Source organism: Homarus americanus, unplaced genomic scaffold, assembly GCF_018991925.1.
Source record: "Homarus americanus isolate GMGI-L3 unplaced genomic scaffold, GMGI_Hamer_2.0 scaffold28051, whole genome shotgun sequence".
In the NCBI taxonomy this organism is placed as follows: domain Eukaryota; kingdom Metazoa; phylum Arthropoda; class Malacostraca; order Decapoda; family Nephropidae; genus Homarus; species Homarus americanus.
The window spans coordinates 676,676-700,932 of NW_024720144.1; the positions used below are offsets into that span (position 1 = coordinate 676,676).

The 24,257-nt window shown below is 39.4% G+C and overlaps 1 protein-coding gene across 1 annotated transcript in view; it reads right to left on the bottom strand.

The window, feature by feature from the left end:
- LOC121860434 (frizzled-9-like) overlaps nucleotides 1–24,257 on the bottom strand; it is a 42,255-nt gene that overhangs the window by 15,896 nt on the left and 2,102 nt on the right. The window contains exons 2-4 of the mRNA XM_042357593.1: nucleotides 12,155–12,286; nucleotides 10,473–10,676; nucleotides 5,262–5,384 (exon numbers count right to left, since the gene is read on the bottom strand). Of these exons, the coding sequence (XP_042213527.1) occupies nucleotides 5,262–5,384; nucleotides 10,473–10,676; nucleotides 12,155–12,286 (459 nt within the window). The remainder of the gene's footprint in view (nucleotides 1–5,261; nucleotides 5,385–10,472; nucleotides 10,677–12,154; nucleotides 12,287–24,257) is intronic.

Genomic DNA, 24,257 nt, shown 5'->3' on the forward strand with positions numbered 1-24,257 from the left:
GACCTATGAATTATTATTATTATTATTATTATCATTATTATTATATTTTAGCCCCCAGGCCCCAATGTGAGTCAGTTGTACTGCGCACCTCATTGTCATCCCTAAAAACCCGTTTTAATTCATATTACGCTACATAATATTCAAATCCACCGCGCTTGTAGAATCTCAGGAGCGTGTTTATCCTCGCGATCCCTCCCAGTAAGCCCCGCCTTTGTGAAGACAGTTATCAATACGTTGTTAATTCCACTTTCTCCTGGGAAGCTCAATCTTGAATTAGTCTGTGTAAATCAACCCAAGTAATTCGCCAGACCTTTGTCAACTGAGGGTCATCTTTGAATGAGTAACAGTTAGTTTGTTTGTAATTATTGTCATTGTGTGAGTAGCGATCACTGGCAACTCAGGGGTATATACTCGAGATGGCGAGGAATCAGCGTTCCCTGACGCTGATTCCCGTTTGTCTCCAGGTATGTTCTGTGTTTCCTAGCCATTCAGTTAATTCAGTCAATTGTAGTGATTATCAGTGTTCACCAGTGTTCATGATTTAACAGTTGAATTGTCATTCACCCAGTGTAGAAGTAATATAACGTAAATACGTCTGTCGTCTAGGCAAGAGAGTTTGTTGGTGTTGTCATGCTTCTCGTTCCCTGACGCTGATTCCCGTTTGTCTCCAGATCGAGGGTGGTCTTAATTGAAACCCACCGGTCGCTCGGAGCCGGTGGATACCCAGCAGTGGTCAATATAGGAGTGATGGCGCTGATTCGGCGTGATTAATCGGCTCTACTCTACCTCGTGGGCCGAGGCCCCCAAACCCATCTCGGGTCGGAGTGTAACCGACCACAACAACAGTTGTTAGAGGCGCCAGTGCTATACCCTGGGACAGGCCTTGGAATTATGGTCCACAAAGTGGTTGTATGTGTTTTTTTTACCAGTGTGTTTTATAAGAAATAAATCAATGAAGACATGTTATGGTTTCACCCTTCTTTACCCTTATCGATCTGATCAATGGAAAACCTAACCCAATGCCTAGTCCACTCTGCCCGCTACCTAACGAGCTACATGCTGTCCAGAGGGGGTCTGGTGGCAGCGACCCTTAGGAATTAAGATTAGAGTTAAGTTATCCCCTTAGATTTAGTGACCCCAGATCTGGCAGTATATGGGCACGCTACATGGTCGTCTGAGATGTAATACGACGAACAAATTCTCATATGTCCAGGTGTGTGTGTTAGAGCGTGTCGGAAGGACCCTTTTGTGTGTGTGTGTGTGTGTGTGTCAGAGACTTTCTTCCTTATTACAGCGTGAAGAGAGGGAAGAGAGGGAGGGAGGATAGGAGGATGGAGGGAGGTAGGTATACAGACAATGAAGGAAGGAAAGAAGGGAGGGAGGGAGGGAGGGAGGTAGATATGATGAAGGTATGGAGAAATAAAAAGAAAGGAAGTGATAAAAGATGAGAGAAAGTGAGACAAGGAAAGAGGAGGAGGAGGAAGGGAGGGAAAGGAAATGAAGAAGAGAGAGAGAAAGAGATATAAAAAGAAAGAACAACAATGAAGATTAAGATAAAGAAAGGGAAAGCGAGAGCCAGAGAAAGAAAGAAAGGACTGAAAGAAAAAACAGAGATAGAGAGAGAGAGAAAGAAAGAAAGAAGCAGCAGCGAGATAGAGAGAGGAAGAGGAGAGGGGGTTGAGGGAAAGGGAGTTGGGGGGGTGGGGGGCAAGGGTAGAGGAAACCTGGGAAGGAAACACTGTCTTAGAGAGGTTTCCGGGACGAACACCATCACGGAGGAAATGAAGTTGTTGATGAGGTTAAAAAGGACTTACCTCAAACAATGTAAACCACCAATTTAGGTCCCGGGGGAAGGAAGGGGAAGGGGTGGGAAGGGAGGAGGGAAAGGAAGGAAGGTGGGAAGGGAGGGAGGAAAGGAAGGGAAGGAAGGAGGGGAGGAAAGGAAGGAAGGGAGGTGGTGGTGGTGGGATAACGAAAAATGAAGAAGGAAGGGTAGTGTAGAAGAAGAGGGATAGAGAAGGGTGAGATGGAAGAAGAGGAAGTGGAGGGAGAGGAGGAGGAAGAGGGATAGAGAAGGAGATGGAAGAAGAGGAAGTGGATGGAAGGGATAAGAAGGATGAGATGGAAGAAGAGGAAGGTAGAGGAGGAGGAATAGAGGAGTGGGATAACTTAGAAGAAGAGGAGTAGGGGGGGGCAGGTGGTGAAGAAGAAGGAGGAGGGAATGAAGAAGAAAGAAGTGTAAGAGGAGGAGGAGGAGGGAGAAGGAGAATGAGAAGAGAGAGGAAGAGAAAAAGAGAAATAATTGCACAAACACAATACCTAAGGATGAAAAATATACAAAAAAGACGAAAAATAAAGAAATAAACCGATAATTTACGAAAAGCGAAGAAGGAAAAACGAAAATAATAACAAAAAATATACATAACAGAGAGAACACGAATAAAGAGAAGGAGAGAGAGAGAGAGAGAGAGAAAGGAGAAAATATGATAAAAGGAGGGAGAGAGGGAGAGAGAATAGATCCGTGGGAAAGGAAGAGGAAGCTAAACCAATAAAACAGAGAGAGATGCGGTGAGAATATTAAGGTCAAGTGGATTATGATGGCGAAGGAGGAGGAGGAGGAGGAGGAGGGGGAGGAGGAGGAGGAGAAGGAGGGGTGGAGGAGAGAGGGGTGGAGAAGGAGGTGGAGGGAGAGGGGGAGGAGGAGGGAGGGATGGAGAAGGAGGAAGAAATGAAGGAGGAGGGGGAATGGAGGTAAAGGAAGTGACTGATGTGGAAGATGAAGAGAAAGTGGAGGTGGAAGAAGAACAGGAGAAGAGAAGAGGAGAGGAACTGATAAACTTGGAGATGGAAGATAAAATGTAGTGAGAGGGGAAGATTGTTAACAGTGAAGGAAGGGGAGGGTTAGGTTGGGTTAGGTTAGGTTCGAAGTTGGCACGACAGTGTGTGTGTGTGTGTGTGTCACGTATTCTTAGGTTTGTAGACACTATAAACACATCTTTAAAACTCTAACCTAACCTAACCATACCATACCATCTCTCACTACTCTACTGCCATTTAGAAGGAAACTTTCACCGTGTTGATCTTTGAAAATCCAGAGTCCTTGGCCACGAGCAGAAAAAAAGCTTTCATTTTGGATTTAACTTTTGTCGTTTAGTGGTGAAAGCCTTTCACCACTAAACGACAAAAGTTAAATGTAACATGATAATGTACTGAGCTGCTCAGTACATTATCATGTTACAGTACTATACAGTATTTGGATGTAAAGTGTATACTGTACTGGTAAATATTGTGTTTAACTTATATCAATTAATCCGATATATCTTTTTAGCTTCACTTCCTACACGACTTTGTGAATTCTGACAAGTGCCAGTAGTGTGTGTTGCTGATAACATATTCAAACAACTAACGGGGAAAATATATTATCATGGGAAAATGCAAACAAACTTGCACATTGAATCATTAACAACATTACAGTTTCTCAGCCTTGTCTCTCAAGTATAGTACTGTACAATAGTTTAACAGTAATACTGTAGCATCGACTTTGTTCAAAATTTCAGTATAGGTACTCCTGAACATGCTGATTAAGGATCTGTTGACCAAAATATTATATCTGGATTATTACATGTTCAAATGGCTTTTAGAAAATTGAAATTACGTTTGCAAGTCATTTGATTAAGTAATAAATACGTTTGCAAGTCATTTGAATAAGTAATAATTACGCTTGCAAGTCATTTGAATATGTAATAATTACGTTTGCAAGTCATTTGAATAAGTAATAATGCAGATATCAAATTTTGGTTAACAGATCCTTAATCAGCATGTTCAGGAGTACCTATACTGAGATTTTGAACAAAATCTATTTTTTGGCCGAAAATGACAAAAATTGTAAGTCATTTTCGGCCAAAAAATGGATTTTGTTCAAAATTTCAGTATAGGTAGGCTACTCCTGAACGTGCTGCTTAAGGATCTGTTAACCAAAATTTGATGTCTTGATTATAACTTGTTCAAATGGCTTTTAGAAAATGTTCAAATGATTTTTAGAATATTTTAATTACTTTTGCAATGCTAATTACTCGCCACTTATGGGTTTTCGAGGTCATTTCTTGGTGCTTGTGTATTATTCTGGATGTACTTAAATATTAGGCACATTAAATTTTAGTTCAGAGAGAAAAGTATTTTTGGCCAAAAATCCTTTAAGGCTATAGACTTACAATTTTGTCATTTTCGGCCAAAAAATGGATTTTGTTCAAAATTTCAGTATAGGTACTCCTGAATGTGCTGCTTAAGGATCTGTTAACCAAAATTTGATATCTTGATTATAACTTGTTCAAATGGCTTTTAGAAAATGTTCAAATGATTTTTAGAATATTTTAATTACTTTTGCAATGCTAATTACTCGCCACTTATGGATTTTCGAGGTTATTTCTTGGTGCTTGTGTATTATTCTGGATGTACTTAAATAGTTAGGCACATTAAATTTTAGTTCAGAGAGAAAAAGTATTTTTGGCCAAAAATCCCTGTAAAAAATTCCAAAAACCGAAATGCTATCTGGTCCCAAGGATTTCGGATAAGGGATTGTCAACCTGTAACACTGTTGTTGTTGTTGTTGTACCTCTGGATTTCATACTGGGTCCATTTTCATTCCTGTCTAATAGTAATGATTGAACTCAATACAAATAATTTACCATCAGTTTGATATGAATAAAGACACTTTCTACTTTAGCCATACAATAGCAATAATACAGTACAGTACATGAAAATATATATATGCATTAAATTTATCAGCAAATTAATTGTATGAAAAATACCAGGATATAAAAACACATTTTCTTAAATTTTCAAATTGCCAAATCTGGTTAGAATGATAATAGTTGTGTGTAACCATTAAAACTTATACTGTAGTATCTTTAGCTCATTAAATTTAAACTACACATGTGGTAATATGTAGTATCAGGTCTTCCAAGTAAATAAAAACCCCGAGGAGCCTTCAGCTGCTGGTGCCAGTAATTACCAAAGCAGTACCGTACCCATAATAAAGTAATTAGGTGTATACTGTATTAACCTCTAACAAGCCTTATAATTTTGAACTACTGTACTGTATCATATACTGTACTAGCCTCCACTTCACACATTTAAGTCAACTTTATGTAACAAACATGTATTTCCAATGTTATCCCAATGGGATATATTGTGCTTCAGATAAAAACATATTTCCAAAATTTAAGGAAAACGTTAAAACTTGACAACATTTATAAGTTTACCTCTGCAAAGTGTTTATCAGCGCGGCGGAAGAGAACATCTTGGTCACATATGGGTGAGCACACGCCACCCCCCCTGCCAGCCACCCATGTTTGACGGGGGGGACATGCCACCTTTGGGGTCTCCTGCAATACAATAATACCTTCAAAACCAACACATGGAAGAAAATGTGAAACAACATTTATCAGTTAGGAGCACCATCTTATGACTAAACTAACTTAAAGAGGAGAGGAAGGTTTTTATGGCCAGGAAAGAAGACAAAAGAGTTCTGAAGCAGACAGCAGGTTGATGCATGGGCATCTGCAGGATTTTCTCCTGGGGGTACAAGAAAGCAAGGAAAGACCTGATATTTGTTTTCCAAAAACAGAGGTATATACAGTACATCCATATACAGTAAAAGTATAATCGAGTTACTTTTGAATACAGTAAAATAAAAAATATCACTTATCAGCTTTACCACCAAATTATTAATCACAAATTATTATATGGTTTACCTAAGGCATTAAAAACTAGCAAAAATAATTATTTTGGCATCATTAATCCTAAAACCTAAGGATTGTCACTGTCACGATGGTGACTTGCTCAGAACATTAACAGCGTAATTTCAATGGTTCAATAAATGCTGCAGGCAGCGCTTATCAGCTCCAAAACAATTAACCACATCTTCAATGAAGGCTTTCTTTCTATCTAACACCTTCTGGCAATGCAAACTGAGCATGCACAATCTAGACAAGTGTTCAGTTGACATTTTTGATCGTTGCCAGTCTTGACATGTCTTGGTGCGCTAAATGACTGTTCAACTTCACAATTGGAGGTTGGAAGTGTCAAGGCGATCAGTATGGCTTCTCAAATACTGTAGCAGGAAACAAATCACACTGCTTCAGAAGATCTGTCTGAGACAAGGTTGCACCTGAAGCAGATGTTGACATTATGTCCTCATTTCAAACCAGGACTGCGACTACTCAGCAAAATTATTGAAGTTTTAGATATTTAACTGGGGCAATTTTCTTCCTACATTCAGCAACCACTGGATCTTTTCTCACATTTTCACCACAACTTGGTTTTGCAAAGGACATACTTGTTATACATGAACTCATTGTAGCAGCTGTTTGAAGCACACTTAGAACTGTCAATTTCCATAGAAGTAGACATTAATAAAAAATATATATAAATCCCCAACGATACCGAGCTCAGAACTCTTCACTATTAAGTACTACTGTAGTATTTGTTTTGCTTGTACAGTATTTTCATTAATGAATAATAATACTGTACAGTATTAATGAATATTATACTGTACAGGTGCTCCTCTACAGTACCGTATATACTCGTCTATAACTCCCCCTCGTTTATAGGTCGACCCTGATTTTTTGACCAAGAAATCGTTAATTTACGATATTCCTCGTTTATAGTTCGACCCACGTTTTTGAGGGTAATGGAACAACAAAACCTTCACTAAAAATGCTCTACGTCCTATAAACTGAGGCTCGCCGTGCATGAAACACGAGTGCCGAAGGCAAATTGTTTACCATTTATTATTACGACACTTTACACTGAAACGCGGGTAGTTTCAACAAAAATATTGTATATTTCCATTCAAGTATTTATTCAAGTCAATTTGGAGGGAATATTATTGTAATACAACAGTTTTTTAACTAAACCATTCGAAAAGCGATTACGGTAACATCTTTTGAACGAAAGAAAGCGAAAGTCATTGTTTTCGTCACGATTTTATCCCACTTTCCACTTTAATACGTACGTAATTTCAGCAAAAAATATTACAGTTCCGTGAATGTATTATATCAAGCACAGTATGAATAGAATATCATTGTAATATAACCGAATTTTAACCGAAAACAATTAAAAAAACGAGTAACATCTCAAGAACAGAAGCTTAGGTAAAGTCTTTTGTTTTTGTCATGTATTTTATCCTATTTTACATCACGTTTCAGCAAAACTACTTTTATTTCCGAGAATATATTCATTCAGGCGCAGTTTAGGTAAAATATTCGTGTGATGTAATAGTTTTTTAGCTGAAAACGATTAAAAAAACACGTACCCTCTTGCCCTGTTCAAGGAGAGGACTGGGAGAAGCTGTTTGATGCTGCAGACGATGACAAGGAAAATGATTTTGATGGATTTTAATGAAAATATTCAGAAATATGGTATCGTAGTATTTATTCAAGTCAATTAGGATAGAATATTATCATAATACAACAGTTTTTTAACTGAAAACCATTCGAAAAGCGATTACGGTAACATCTTTTGAACGAAAGAAAGCGAAAGTCATTGTTTTCTTCACGATTTTATCCCACTTTCCACTGTAATACGTACTTCATTTCAGCAAAAATATTACATTTCCGTGAATGCATTATATCAAGCACAGTATGAATAGAATACCATTGTAATATAATAATATTTTAACCAAAAACTATTAAAAAAACGAGTAACTTCTCTTGAACATCGGAAGGTTAGGTAAAATCTTTTGTTTTCGTCATGTATTTTATCCTATTTTACATTAAAATATATCATGTTTCAGCAAAACTACTATTTATTTCCGAGAACAAATTCATTCAGGCACAGTTATGGTAAAATATACATGTGATGTAACAGTTTTTTAACTGAAAACGATTCAAAAAACACGTGTACCGTCTAGCTGATACAGCTGGTGGTGCGTGATGCGTCGTTGTAAACAATAGGAGGTTGAAGTAGAATACCGGGTATTATATTAAGTGTGAAATATCGAAAAGGTTTTTATTACCGGTATTTTTTGTCGATCAATGAGAACTGTGATACTGTATATGATATGATAAGTTAGCCTGTGCTAAGAACTTCAACATACCGGTAGACTACTGAAAGCACGTTGTAAGGTAATTTAGCCTATTGTAAGTTGGTGAGCTTCATTTGCTGAAGGAACTGCACAACTTTTCATTACTAATTGGTACATACTTTACGTTTCCATTGTTTACTGGCAGTAAATGGTAAATATTTTTCATGTCTGAAGCTAAAAGTTGCTCCTCGCCCTTCCCATCATGCACGGGTTCAACCTAACAAAACTATTACGCATGTATAGGACGACCCCCAATTTTTTGCCTAAAAACTTGGTCTTAAAAACTCAAACTATACACGAGTATATACGGTACTTACAAACGAGTTATGTTCCTGAGACTTGTTCTTAAGTCCAATTCTTTGCAAGTCCAACTTTACTCTTGTAGATACCAAACATTGTGAAAAGGTATGAATGTTTAGTAAAGCTATATTTTCCAATACAGCCTTAAAGCACGGCTCACTCTTCTATCTGTGATTTTCTTCAAAATAATCCAGTCTCATCCACATTAAACACCTGCTCTGGAAGGTAACCCCCTCAATGATGATTTTTGTAACTCTGAAAGTTTGTAGGTCTAATGTTCTTAAGTAGAGGAGCACCTGTATTATGTCTATAATTAGGTGTCGTATTGTACTAGACAAATTGTGCAGTTATCCAAATATCATATTAATTTTAAAAATCCTTAAAAATAATTTTTTTTTATAATATGTAAAGTATTTTTGAAAATTGCTAATTTAACTAACTGTAAAATAATACATAGTCAGTTCTGATGACAAATGGTTGCAGCTTCATCATGACCTAACACCAGGTATAAACTGTTTCTCTGTGATGTTAACATTGTGACTGTCTTACCCGAGTTGGCCAGACAGACCCAGGAGCCAGTTGTCACTCTTGCCAACGTATTGTAATTCTCACACACAGGAATTGTCAAAAGTACAGTGGTCCCTCGGTTAACGAACGCCACGGTTAACGAAATTTTGGTTAATGAATTACCTTCCATAAGAATCTTCAATTCAGTTAACAAACAAAAATTCAGTTAACGAAATTCTTACGAAAACATGTCAACACGTTTTGGCTTGCTCACCGGCTGGAAGATTAGTCCGCCAATACAGTAATCGGTTCTAGGGCTTATATTCGTTTCCATTGGAGTAAATATCAAGAAGGTTGTGTTATTCAATATTTTTCCAAGTTTTATATTAAAATTATTAGTCGTTTTAATACTTATTTAACATAATTGCAGTACAGGGAACTAGTTTTTGGTGCCCCCATCAGCCATTCACTCACCCACCAAGGCATCAGTTTGTGTCTCTGTTCAGTGGAGGAAACATCTCGCTTATGGGTCTCTTGAACACAGAGTATTTTTACGTTTTTACAGTACAATTATTGGTCATTCTGAAATTTATTTAACATATTGACAATATATAGTGCAGTGCAGTGTTGATTTAAAGAAAATAATCTCGAATTACACCTAGTGAACTAAAATTTTATTGGCGATTTCTCTTCCATCCCCACTTCCTTCTCTCTCTTCTCCTCCACCCCCACTTCTAATTCCCATCATCATCATCATCAACCAGGAGCCTTCTACATACACACCTCAAAGTAAGTGTACTTTACTGCATTTTGTTTTAACTTTGTATGTACTTTTTGGTGAGCTGGAACCAGTCACCCAATATCCCATTGAAACAATGGATTCGCTTAACGAAATTTTCGGTTAACGAACGACCTTCTGGAATGAATTGTGTTTGTTAACCGAGGGACCACTGTACCGGCTTATCACAAGTATCTGTTGTGGGAATGTTAAGGAACAAATATTTCACTTAAAAACTTGTAATATCATACACACAATTCAGTACTGTGAACAAGGATTGTGGGGAGAAAAAAAATTTATCATTTTCCAGTAGACCCCCTTACACCCATCCCCCTGACCAACATCCTCATAGTAATAGAAGTTAAAGAAATAACATTACAGCTGTAATGATGGACATAGATGAGAAACATTGTCACCAAGAGGTTGATGGTAATGGACAATGCAGTAACAGTTACTGCCAATACTCTACACTCTTGATTTAACAAACTCTCCAAGACAACAGTTAATAAGCAAGTTAATGTACAAAAACTTCTCTTCAACAGAACATAATAAAACATACTCTTTAAAATTTTGTCCTGGTAACACAGTAAAGTACAACCTGTACTGTACTGTGCTGTGCTGTGCTGTGGAAAAGATTTCACTTGATAAATAACTGCATACAGTATACAGATTAATCGACAGATATCTTCCCCCCTTTCTAAAAATGTATTTTTCGTTAGATGCAGCAACCTCCCTACCAGCAGTGGGCCAATAATCATTTGGGAAAAATCATGATAGACACAGAGCCAGCCAAACACCGACCTGTGGAGTGAGGGGCGGTGGTGTGTCAAAGGGGTACAGAGGACGGAAAGGTGCACCAGGCTCCTGGGTGAATGAAGGTGTTGTAATGTTAGGTGGTTCCACACAGAGTGCAGAGACCTCACGAAGAGGTAATCCAGAGCAGTCCAGGGCATCTGGCCATGAGAAATTGAACTTCTGTAACACTGGTAGGCATTTCTGTCGCACCTGAAAAATCAAGAGAAGTTAACGAAAGATTCTAATATCTTGGTAAAAAATAACATGTACAGTCATCAATAAAAGTTTCCTTACATTCCTGATACATCAATCAACTGAAACAAGTCATAATACGTACTACAGGCATCCCCCGCGTTACAGAACCCCTGGTTGCGGAATTTTACTCTTACGGAATTTGTATATTATGACCAATAATTTCGTGATACGACCCGAAAATCCGCCCTTACGGAAATTGGGGTAAATTTTAACAAATAAAAAAACAAATCACTATATAAAATTTAAAAAAAAAATTTTTAAATTATAATTTGTTTGGTGTGGATTTCTTGGTATTTGCTAACGCCAAGTGTGGCATCGCCACGCGGAGTCACTCCATTGTTTACATCCAGTGTGCGTGCAGGTTTCTCGCCCAAGCAGTTGGATTTAACTTTTACAAACACACAGTAAGTACAGTACAGTGCATTACCCTTATTCAAGATGACTGGAAAGAGTCCATCAAGTGGAAGTGACCGCAGTAGTGCATAAAGAAGCCGCAAAGGCATTACATTGGACATTAAAGATGATGTTTTAAGAAGGTTTGATGCTGGAGAAAAACTTAGCCAGATTGCAAAAACATTAGGTCTTGCTACTTCAACAATAACTCCCTTTGCACCACCTATCCTCACGCAACAGTCAACATCTTTTGTGGTGAGTACAGTACAATATTTTTATTTATTCCAACTGTATTTCTCTTCATATTATATGTATATCATAAATTATTTAATGTACTGTATTGTATGTGTTTATAAATGTTTATTTTCATTCATAAAAGTGCTTGAATTACTTTTTTGGGCCGAAAAAATTCCTTAGGAACGCATCTCCAGTTTTATAATGGAAGTCAATGGGAAAATAGGTTTCGCGTTACAGAATTTCGCGATACGGTCAATTTTCCAGGGACGCAACCCCGTAATGCGGGGGATGCCTGTACTTGTTTAACCCACAGATAGCACTGTTATATATACCCCACTGAGGTTTGGTACAATTTCAAACAGGCGTGTATGCAAACTTTTTGTTTGTGATTGCACTAAACAAGCATAATAATGATACTGCTCTGTATATGCTGAATAAAAAGTACATGCATTAAAAATCTTTTATTAGTGACATATAGACCTTAAAATAAAACACAAATAATTCTTTGCTCATGGGGAATGCATGTATTGGATGAAGATTTTTGGAATCCAGACACAAAAAAGGAAATACTGTATACAGCAAAAAAATTATGTATGTGCCATTAGCTGTGTACATTTGCTCCAAAAACTATCTTATCAGAGGGTCCAATGAATTTCAAAGTGTTATTTCGGTAGGGTTGTCAAATCCTCCGTCCATGCGTATAAAAAAAATAAAAATAAATATACATGTATATATTGGAGCGAGTGTACATACTGTATGTGCATACTGTGTAAGTATACATCTGTTGGGGTATGTGTACATACCTCAAGACATATGGTCCTGCAGGGGGGGATAGGGGTGTCCAACGCGGAGCAGATTGGGGCGTACAGCGAACAGAGGAAGAACCGCAAGTGTTTGCTACACCCGATGTCCACTAACGGCATATATTCGTGTACCTGCAACACCACATGTTATATTACACAATATTGTACACAAAACACCTACTATTTGTCTTAATAAAACGGTTACAAATATTTTCACCCTTTTAAATCAAACAGACATTAGCCAATACAGTATTACACCAATACAAATGAAAAAACACCAGCTTGTTGCATTACACTACATCGTCACTTAACCGAGCTGTAACAAATTTTTTTTACACACTATCAAGATAACATGGTTGTTATAATACTTGATGCACATTAAAAAACTTACTGACTAAATTACAGTATGATAAGAAAGCTTTACACATTGTTTAACTAATGTGGCAGGGAGGGTGAAAAAAATATAAAGTACAGTACAGTAGTGTAGTCTCTTTGGATTTTGCGTAGAAGTGTATCAAGTGGTTGGATTTTTTCCAGTGGAAAATATAAAAAAATCTGCTTGGACCTTTGCCCTGTGGAGAAATCATGTAGAGGGACTTCTGTTCAATAGAAAATGATCTGGAGGGACTTCTGTCCAATAAAAATTATTTGGTGGGGTTCTGTCCAAAAGGAAATTATATGATGAGCTTTTGTTCAATAGAAAATTATTTAGTGGGGTTCTGCCCATAACAAATGATTTGGTGGACCTTTTTAGGCTTTGATTTTGTCCATGAACCTCAATCTCATTTGAATATCTTCTATTCTGTAATGATTGTTTATCAGTCCATAGCTTATAGCCCAGAGAAGAACAACACATATAGCAGTAACCGGAAGTAATTAAAGTGAGATTAAGACCTGACCCAGCAGAGGTCACGGTCACAAGGGAACCCGAGTTCTCACCGCTGCATGATTAGTCAAATCGAAGTCGTGAACGTGTTAACTCGAGAAACTACCCTTCAGCCTGCATCAAACACAGCTGTCTCGACACACCCAGTTTAGTGTTAATTAGTGACGACATCTGCCGGCCTGACAGCCAATATAAAGGGCCGACAGCTCCTTCCCAGAGACAGAACTCCGAGGAAGACAGTCACGTTCATCACTAGTCGAGGTCGGGAGGGAGACTTCCCGACTCAGCACCGAGTCCCAAGCTAACAGTCTCTCTCACAGGAGACAGTCCAGTACCGCCGGGACCACTCTCTTCAGCAGCACCTACAGACAGATTCCCCAGCCACTGGGCCTCCCTCGGGTCACACGTGAGTCATTGTCAGAGGGATCCATAGGGCGAGTTACTTATGGTGGGAAGTGTATCCATTTCTTGTTTGTATCCAGGAGTCATTTTCTAGTAACGTAAATATGATGAATTATTAATGTGTCCGTGTCATTCAGAATTGGTGTTTGGAAGATTTCCCGTAAGAATATAATACCAAGTTAAAGAACTAATCGGCCACGCTACCAAAATTTCCCTCACTTTACAATCCTACAACTAATAACTCTTACTTTATCTTCTTACCTTGAGTTACCCTCATTACAATTCTGTGTTGACTTAATACCCGTGGAATACTCCTGGGCTACCCTCTTCCATTTTCCTTCCCTGAGCGTCAAAAACCACAAATTTCACCAAACAGCATTTCATTTAAATTTTTCCACTATTACCCGAGGAGTGCGCCTGCAAACTGTCGACAGTGGAGAAGGAAAATTCTCAGTATTGGGCACCGCACCTCAACCCTCCCCCATCCTCGGACTAGGCTTGTGATTACGTGTAATAAATCAACATTATCATCCAGGGTCAAGCAATTGCTAACTGGGTGAGAAAAAACGCAATAAAAAAATACATTCTTGATAAACATTGTGTACCTGTACATACATTTCATTATAAAGCCAGAATCCAAACTCTTAAAGCATTAAGCTGGTAAAGGTATAAGAAAGCCCTAACTGGTTAAGTACAAATTTATCTTCCAGAAAATGACCTCAAAACTGAGCTGAAACTCCTTTTCCTATCGATACCTAAGCTAGCCAAAGTAGAAACTCTGTACAACTCTGCTATTTTTTAGACGTCTAATTTCGCATCACAGCATTAATGATATAACTTTAAATATATTAAACAAAAGGTTTTTTTTCACTGCTGCAAGCTTCTTCCCGCCATTTTGCAGGTGGTCGGAATCCTGAGCAAAAGCAGACTTCTTTCACTTGCCTTCACCCATTCACTGTAAACTACTACTGACACTTCCCTATAAAGCACTAGATGCCGTGCTCTCCTACCTAACATGAGTTGCCCTTTACTCACTCTTCCCTTCCCCTCTCCCATCCACTCTCTTTACCAATCTTTCACTCCCAGATTCGTTCTGTACCAGACAGTCTTGTTTCGTTTTGTTTTCAGTGTCAAATTTGTTTTCCTTATAATTTTACCTTCACTTCACCCCTTACTTGGCTTTTAACTCCTTATTTCTCTTAATTCTAATACGGTCCTTTTTTAATCCTGTGTTTATACTTCACACCCATATAAAGTTGGTATTACATATAATAAAGTTCATGTTACGTATAAGGCTAACACGGTATCACAGTATATACAAGGCTACATACACAACTACGTCACCACCGTAAAGAAATGCCATATATATTGATTTAGTGTAATCATTAAAGTCACACACACATACACAAACATTTGTTACGTAAGTATACAAGGACACATACATAATATACATACACATCTTCAGTCAAAAATGTATACGATGCATCGGTAAGTTTTTTATATTACATACGCTGCGATAATTTCTAAACATATATATGATTTATGTGACCTTACTCATTGCATGATATGTTAAGTCAACGTCATCTACCACTGCACACACTTGTCCCAGTATCCGCCAGTTCTCTGAAGTTTAATAAAAACTACTTGAGCTAGGCAGTAAAGACTGATAAATTTGATAGACGACTGTTTTATAAGACTAAATAGACGAGGGACAGATCCACGGCAGCAACCACCCCTCACAAGCGCGCCCACCACCAACACACTATCCCTGTACAGGAGTCTGGCTTCAACTTCAATATATCCTCTAACTTGCATTTATTTTACTTATAATTGTATCAGACTACTACAAAATCTCTTATCTAAACTACTATACTCTCAAAATCTCATATTTTCTAAACAGAACAGCATTAGACTATACGAATTTCCAGAAACCTTTCGCCAAGCAAGGAATCGGACACTTCCTAATTACCCATCAAAAGTGAGTCGTTTCCCGCGCTACGCTTTGATCTCTACGATAACGTTTGAACCTGAATTATCAATGCTTGTACCTCTCAGCTTATCTCAAGTCACCTCTAAATGAGCCAGCCTGACAAGTAGGTGACAACACAGCGAGGACCAGGTGTGTGTGTGAGGCAGAACGCGAATATAAAACGCCAGTGAAAAGAGTGCAGGCGTACAGCGGATGAAACAATAGTCCATATATTAAGGCAATCGGGAAGCAAGTGCTTAGTCCTCGCTCTTTTGAATAATATATCTCTTGTTACTTTCGTCATATATGTGTGGAAATAACTGTCACGAGCACGTGTGTTTATAACATAACTCATACCAAGTGGTACACACATGCCACGGCCCAAAATATCTACACAAGTGGTTCATGGCAACTCTTCCTTAATGCCAATTAGCTTATATCGTGGCAGTTTACAGTCATAATTCGGGTGTCTAGTTTAACAGCGCCGCCAAATTGGGATGGTTGCTTATACTACTGTTGCTAAAAACTCTCTCTGCCTGTCCTTTATTACCCACATACCAAACTGGAATTTATGATTAAAATCACTGTTCCTCACCTAACATACGTACCATGTTCCTGGCGTCAATATCAGGAATGACATAATATAGATGTGCAAATTATAGACTTCTGTGTTTGTTCCTTACTAAACTTCAATCCTTGTATAATTGGATAATACATATATGTAATATTGAACAACTTGTATAAATTGTGCATCATCGTCCACTAGTCCGACCGTACAACACTATCTTAAACTATGAGCAAAGCGAAGGAATCTAGGTCCAGAATCTCAAAGGTTCGTACGATGAATATTCCCCATGATAATGAAGGAACGCACCTGACTGGCAGACTTAAGTTAAAGCACAAAAAAAAACCCGACAAAGTTTTGTCCCCCCAATAAACGCCGAGTGAGCGAGTCCAGCTAAACTAAATTAGATGTATGTTGATGCCGTGAATGTTATTTTCGTGTTTTATTTAAGTGAGCATGTTAGATAAGTATTTACATCAACAGTTACGAGGAAACCCCAAGATCGGAATCTCTTGAGTACCGCGGCTCTCGACACGAGGACCGCGGCTCGAGACACGAACAAAATCTCACCACTAAAAATCATACGTTAGATAAAATATCACCAGTTGAGGCACACTGAGGCTCCGGTACCGCGTTAGGTGTGATGAGATGTTGACCCGAAGTTTTACGAGTCACAAACATTATTCATTTTCTTTTTTTTTCTTTATCACAAATACTTCAAAATATTTGTTTCGTGTAAGGGGTTGAATACAAATTCTCAATAGGTTCGTACGTTAACTTCACTTAATTAGTTGACTTATATTAAAGAAAAAATACACAAATCAAAAATTCTACCGAGAATCCATCGTAACTGGACTTATTCACTGATCGACAATAAATATTAAAGCAAAGAATTTCTCTTGATTCTGTACCATTACTTTGTCTCCTAATGGACGGTAAGTGAGAATATCAAAGTATGGTAGCGTCCCAGGAGTAATTTTGATGCCAATTTTGTATTTTTTTGTTTGTGTTTCAGTTTAAAACTCACACAGTTAGGAGTTATCTTACATATTTAATTGCGGGGAATATACACCGTGCTAGCCCTGACATACACCGTGCGAGCCCTGAGAATTTGTCCCTACGATTACTATACACTTTAATGGATCAGGATAAGGGAATAATTAAAAAAAACAAACGTATGATCACTCCAAGTAAATGAAAGACCAGGTCTGAGATATGTTTGGCTGAATTTTGGCGCGATTCTCAAACTTGGCGAAAAATCTGCACCACTTAGCGACACCGTAACGAATAACTCTGAAGTGGTGATTTTCTTTCTCCCATTTGGCGATATAATGTAATTGCTAGAGTATGAGTGAAGTAAGTGATACATGCATGCATACTCCCTGATGATTCTAATAAAAAAAATAAGTGTCTTGGCATCAATTTATTTCGTAGAATTACTTCATTGTGACTAATCCTGGGAAGAGAAACACGCACGCCACCTCTACCACACGACCACTATAACCACATGATTACGATTACCACACGACCACTATCACCATTACCACACGACCACTACCACCATTACCACACGACCACTACCACCATTACCACACGACCACTATCATCATTACCACACGACCACTACCACCATTACCACACGACCACTACCACCATTACCACACGACCACTACCACCATTACCACACGACCACTACCATCATTACCACACGACCACTACCACCATTACCACACGACCACTACCACCATTACCACCATTACCACACGACCACTACCACCATTACCCACGACCACTACCACCATTACCACACGACACACCATTACCACACGACCACTACCACCATTACCACACGACCACCTACCACCATTACCACACGACCACTACCACTATACCACACAACACGGTCACCATTACCACGACCACTACCACCATTACACACAACCATTACACGACCACTACCACCATTACCACACGACCACTACCACACGACCACTACCATCATTACCACGACCACTACTACTATTACACACAACACACGACCACCACCATTACCACGACCACTACCACCATTACCCACACACCACCACCATACACGCGACCACTACCATTACGTACACGACCACTATTACCACACGACCACTACCACTACTACCCACCACTACCACACGACCACTTTACCATTAACACGACCACCACCCTACCACTACCACCATTACCACACGGCACACGACCACTACCATTACCACGACACTACCACCATTACACACGACCACTACCACCATTACCACGTCACTACCACCATTACCACACGACCACTACCATTACTACCAGCACGACCACTACCATACCACACGACCACTACCACTATTACACACAACCACGGTCACCAGTATCCCTACCGCTTACCCCCATACACAACACCACCACCATCATCACTAGAGCCCAATATCGCCACCACTACCACCACTCCTCTTAGCAGATCATAAAGATAAGACAAATCAAAACCGTAAATATTTATCACCACCACCACCACCACCCCCCTCCCCAACCCACACACATATTTCCTCGTAACGCCCCCTACCTCATTACACCCCCTACTCCATACCAACAGTCTCTGTCTCCCCTGCACACTGTCACTACCCCCCTAGTCCTTCCTCCCCCAGTCACTGGCCATATCAGATACACATGACAAGGTTAAAAAAATTATGACTGATGGGGCTATGGCAGAATCAATATCCTGGCGAGAGAGAGAGAGAGAGAGAGAGAGAGAGAGAGAGAAGATATTCCAAACTGTGATTACTGTATCAAGTTTAGGCCACGCGTTGGACACAAAACTTTGGCGGCATCTCAAACCCAGTGACTGGATCCTCTTCAACGTAGAGTACCGCCCCCTCCCCAGGTATTTCTCCCGTTAAAAAAATACAAAAAATCGAGTCAAAATTAAATGAGAGATGAACTCGTCTTTTGGTGGCCATTATGGTGAAAACTGATCCTTTACAACCCACAGGAGGGGAGAAGGGAGGGAAGGACGTGACTAGGTGCAGACGTTTTACCCTGATGTGTTTAAATATAGCTAGGCTACTCCGTGTAAGCGTTACCCGCGATGTACGCTAGGATGATGGTTCCTTTACTGCCATCACCACCAAAGAAATGTCATAATTGAAAAAAAAAATTAACGAAAAATAAAAAGCGTAGATATATATAGATGACATAAATATAAGTGATATATAAATAGCACACCAAATAACAAATCTGTAAGTGGAAAAACAAAGTCGGGTTTGAAGAATCTCCTACAAGCAGCCCAAAAGCAACGACTATAACAAAGTTCACTACACCGCCTAAGCAACTCAAAGTGCCCCCAGTCGACCCAGTTGCAAAAAGGATACCAAAATTAATTGATAGAGAACTTAAAAGGTAATATAGAGCCACAGTCAGGCCTATGGGACATAAGCAATCAACTTACTATGGACTGCAACATACCTCAGTCGATATGTCAAATAACTATTCACTGACCTGTAGATAATTTTACGTAATCTCAAGGGTTTGCAAATCCTCCACTGGGGCTTGCCACCTTACGTGTAAAAAATCATCAAACTAATACCAGTGTAAAATGAAATGAATAAACTGAAAAAATAAGGAGGGAGGGAGGACATTGCACTCATTTTACCAGCTGCCAGAACAAACTCATAAATTTAACTATTAGTAATAAACATGTGACAAGGTTTACTGCCAAACGAAGAAATTATGGTAAAAATGCCTGAAAGTCCAGGTAGCAGTGAAGCCACGTATGAGCGACTGGAAAGGAAGAACTTCTTTACGCCAAGACCAAAAAGCTGTCAGGGGTGCCAACATGACCAAAAACTGTCAGGGGTGCCAACATGACCAAAAAGCTGTCAGGGGTGCCAACATGACCAAAAGCTGTCAGGGGTGCCAGCATGACCATAAAAACTGTCAGGGGTGCCAGCATGACCAAAAAAGCTGTCAGGGGTGCCAGCATGACCATAAAAACTGTCATGCCAGCATGACCAAAAGCTGTCAGGGATGCCAACATAACCAAAAAAAACTGTCAGGGATGCCAACATAACCAAACAACTGTCAGGGATGCCAACATAACCAAAAAAAACTGTCAGGGATGCCAACATAACCAAAAAAAAACTGTCAGGGGTGCCAACATAACCAAAAGTCTGTCAGGGATGCCAACATGACCACAAACCTTGTATAATACCCTTAATGTACTATATCCATTACAAGTTAATATACCGGAACCGATAATGTAATGGTAGTAAATGCAGGAAACTGGTAACTAACCCTACACATCCTGATCGACCCATTTATTACATTACGGAAGGAGATATATATATAGATTTTAAGACGAGCATGACCCAAGTGTAAGCCTCATATTTCTCTGAATATTCTGGGGTTGTTTTTTCTTATAGACAGGTTTGATAAGCCGAGTCACGAAGCCGCTACTGTTGACGAGCTTTATAATAAAGTAAAGCCCAAAGTCTAAGATTAATGTACAGTGGGCCGCAGCCAGCCATGTATAGTATAGTTTATTCGGTTCCGTGTTTTTGTGGATCGTCGATTCATATAATAGGATTATCTGACAATATTGACTGTTTTTGTACTGTGTTTAATTCTTTAAATAAATAGTTCAAATAAAAATGAGTATTGAGGTTGATCTTGTCTACACAGCGTATAAAGTTTCTGTGGTCAAGATCGTGTCTTCGTGGAAAACTAAATTTGAGAACATACGTTACTCCAAGTGTTAGTAATCTACAAAAAGTAAACATTACTTTCCATTATTACAATTTCAGTTTATTTGTGACATATTATTTATTTCCCAGATAAATATTTTTTTTATCCCCCAAATGGAATGGTGTACAGACTGCATTTTGAACTCCAGAATCTGGTGGTAACTCGTAGGTTAATGTAATATCAGCATAATTTTAGTTCTTCATGTAAGCGTTACTTTGTGGTTAAGTCGTTCAGCTACCGTAGGTTTAGTATATTATCATATCTTACAGTTCCGACTCTTCCGAGGAATAATGGTCGCCTGAAACCTTATGTGACTGATTAGTGAGGAACCTCTGCTCAGTTCTCCCCCGGAGCCTTCACTGGTCCCCCTGTTATGGTCCTTTTATCAGTGCTCCTTGTGATGATGTCTCTCACTTTTTGTTTACATAAAAAAAAACAGAGATCAGACAAGTTTCCTCGTCAAACCATTTCACCGAGGCGTCCCCCTGCTAAAGACTGGAGATATATGAACCATGATGATTTTATCTGATGGGGATTATATTACACAGGTAAAAACAAACGGAGGCAGGGAGTTCCACACACACACACACTGCTAGTCTGGGATATAAATTAAGTTTTGATGGGCTGATGTCCTGGGTATTCATGAACAGTACAGTATGTTCACAAAGGATTGCAGAAAAATCTATATTCAAAATATTTGGGTCAGACTTAAAATACAAAGTGTTAAAGTTACTGCAGACGTGTTGCCAGTTCATCCCCTTGGTGGGTGAACGAGACTACCAGCCTCACTTATGGTACCGTACAACACAAACACTGCGGCGGAAGTAGTGTGGAGACTCCCGTAACCCGATGTGTGTGTACAGTGTGCGTAAACTACAAACATTAGGTTAGAAGATAAACTGGCTCAGTTTTTAAAGCATCACACACACACACACGAGGGATCCTAAAAATCTCTGAACTCCAGCAGTGATTCATCAAGATAAAACTCCCGAGAAGAGATTAAAACGCAGGGACAGACAACGTTCGAACTTACAAGAAGATTAACTGATATAGCGGTCCTGATCTGACGGATGATTGACAGGAGACGGCTCGAGTTATCATACAGACGGCCCGAGTTATCATACAGACGGCCCGAGTTGTCATACAGACGGCCCGAGTTACCATGCACTTAAAAAGCCTATTCAACGGATTATGCAGATTACTATACATTAATACATTCTTACTATATGTTGTCTAAACAGCACCAATGGCCCTGTAAAAAAACACACACACAACTAATAAGTGCAATATGTTAAGAGCTAGTCCAGATTAACACGAAAACCTCACATTTAATATCACCTCCACTCACATTCTCAATGTTACTTGCACTCAAACACTAACTCTTCCATTCACAATCCCTCACTCAACCAGGAAGTCAACAGGACGTACGTGATGCTGAAGACACAATACACAGCTCAGGGTGTGCGCGTCTTGGGTAAACTCGTGGTCAAGGTGTCGTCAGATTGGCTGATTAACTCACCGTTTGGGGACCGGTGGTAGATGCGGTACCGTTCTTGCCTCGTAAGCGAGATGTTACGGGTTCGATTCCCGGGCTGGTGGAAGTTGTTTGGACTTACTTTCTAGCCCCCATTAGTCCCTGTTCACCTAGCAGTAAAGTAGGTACCTGTTGTAAATCGAAAGTTGCGAACTCGTATTCAGGGAAAGTTGTTGGAGCTTCCAATAACTTCATGACATAAACCACTGACTCTTCAGGCTTCTACGCCCTTAACTCGTGAGACATAAAGGCAAGCATGAACTAAGCATGCTACCCTGTTGGGCGCTGTAAACGCTTCTGCGCTTCACCTTACACAAGGATGTAGAGTCCCTGAGATGGACCCGTTGAACTGTAACCTCTGTTTGTGTGTTTGTGTGTAAAATCCACCCTCTTATCATGTTAAGAAAGCAAGTACTAACTTTTACTTTTGTCTTCTTCGACCAAGTGGCTGACGAGCCGTTAGCCGCTTGGGCGGTCGGTCACGTCTCTGTTACGCACTGATGGCAAGTACAAGGCATGCACTAGCTCCTGAATATATCGGAACCTGCTCCAGTGTTGGTCAAGTCTATCCTTTAATGAGCTCACAGTCTGTGCCGTCACAACACCCTCTGGCAGATTGTTCCAAGAGTTCACAATTTACTATATAGTGAATCAACTCCTGTACCACTAAGATAAGCTGCAGCATGTCTATCATTAGATATCGTGTTTATGGCAGCAGTTTTATCTGGCAGATTTCAGACTTAATGAATCTAGCAGTTATGTGGCTAGTGTGATGGTAACGGCTCTTTGACTATATACAATTAATGTGCCAACACAGCCCATTCCAAGTGCTACTCCTACCTCGTAGTAGAGGCTTATTCAATTAACATAAAACGCTTACACAGGCTGACGGAACAGGCAAAAAAATCATTTCGCTTCTTTTATCACTCTTCTATTCTAATAGCTGAATAATTAGCTGGTTATGGGCAGTGAGCGAGTAGTCTTAGTACCGGGGCTGAGCTCAATACCTGCTGACTGGGTGTTGAACTCTGCATTCGATTCGCAAACATTGCCGATTGTGACATATGAGTGAATTTGATCTAGTGCAGAAGCAGCATCTCTGAGAGCCAATCAAGACACACTGGCCCATTTACTACCGGATGCATTAACTGACTAATTTATGTAAGTACTATATTGTCAGGTAACCACACATCCACGTACAAACAAGAAACGCATTTTTTTTCCACACCGAAACATTTAGTTGGGGGTATTGCTGGCCTGGCCCTCCGAACCTTCACCCATCCTTTCCTAGCTAAATGGATGGAAGCCGTACGTAACGTGCACCGGGTAACCATATTTATGGTTTTAAAGTTCTGTCGTAACAAAGCTTTACTTTATTTTATATATAGATGGAGTTAAAATGTTTCATGGTATGTGTGTGTATTCATCCCAACATTTCTCCCTCTTGATTCTATAATTACAAAGGTGGAAATTCACTAACACGTAAAATGTAAGGCGGAGAATTAAATCCAACGAGTCTGCAGGAAAAAAACAAATCGATTTAAGACGAGGCCAATACGCCTTAGCCTCCGAACCCTTATCTTATCTCGAGCAATAAAAAAATCAATGAACTAGAACGACTCACTGAATACATACAGCACTTTTAACTACGACTACAGGTACAGCACTTTTAACTACGACTACAGCACTTTTAACTACGACTACAGGTACAGCACTTTTAACTACGACTACAGCACTTTAACTACGACTACAGGTACAGCACTTTTAACTACGACTACAGCACTTTTAACTACGACTACAGGTACAGCACTTTTAACTACGACTACAGGTACAGCACTTTTAACTACTACAGGTACAGCACTTTTAACTACGACTACAGCACTTTAACTACGACTACAGGTACAGCACTTTTAACTACTACAGGTACAGCACTTTAACTACGACTACAGGTACTTTAACTACGACTACAGGTACAGCACTTAACTACGA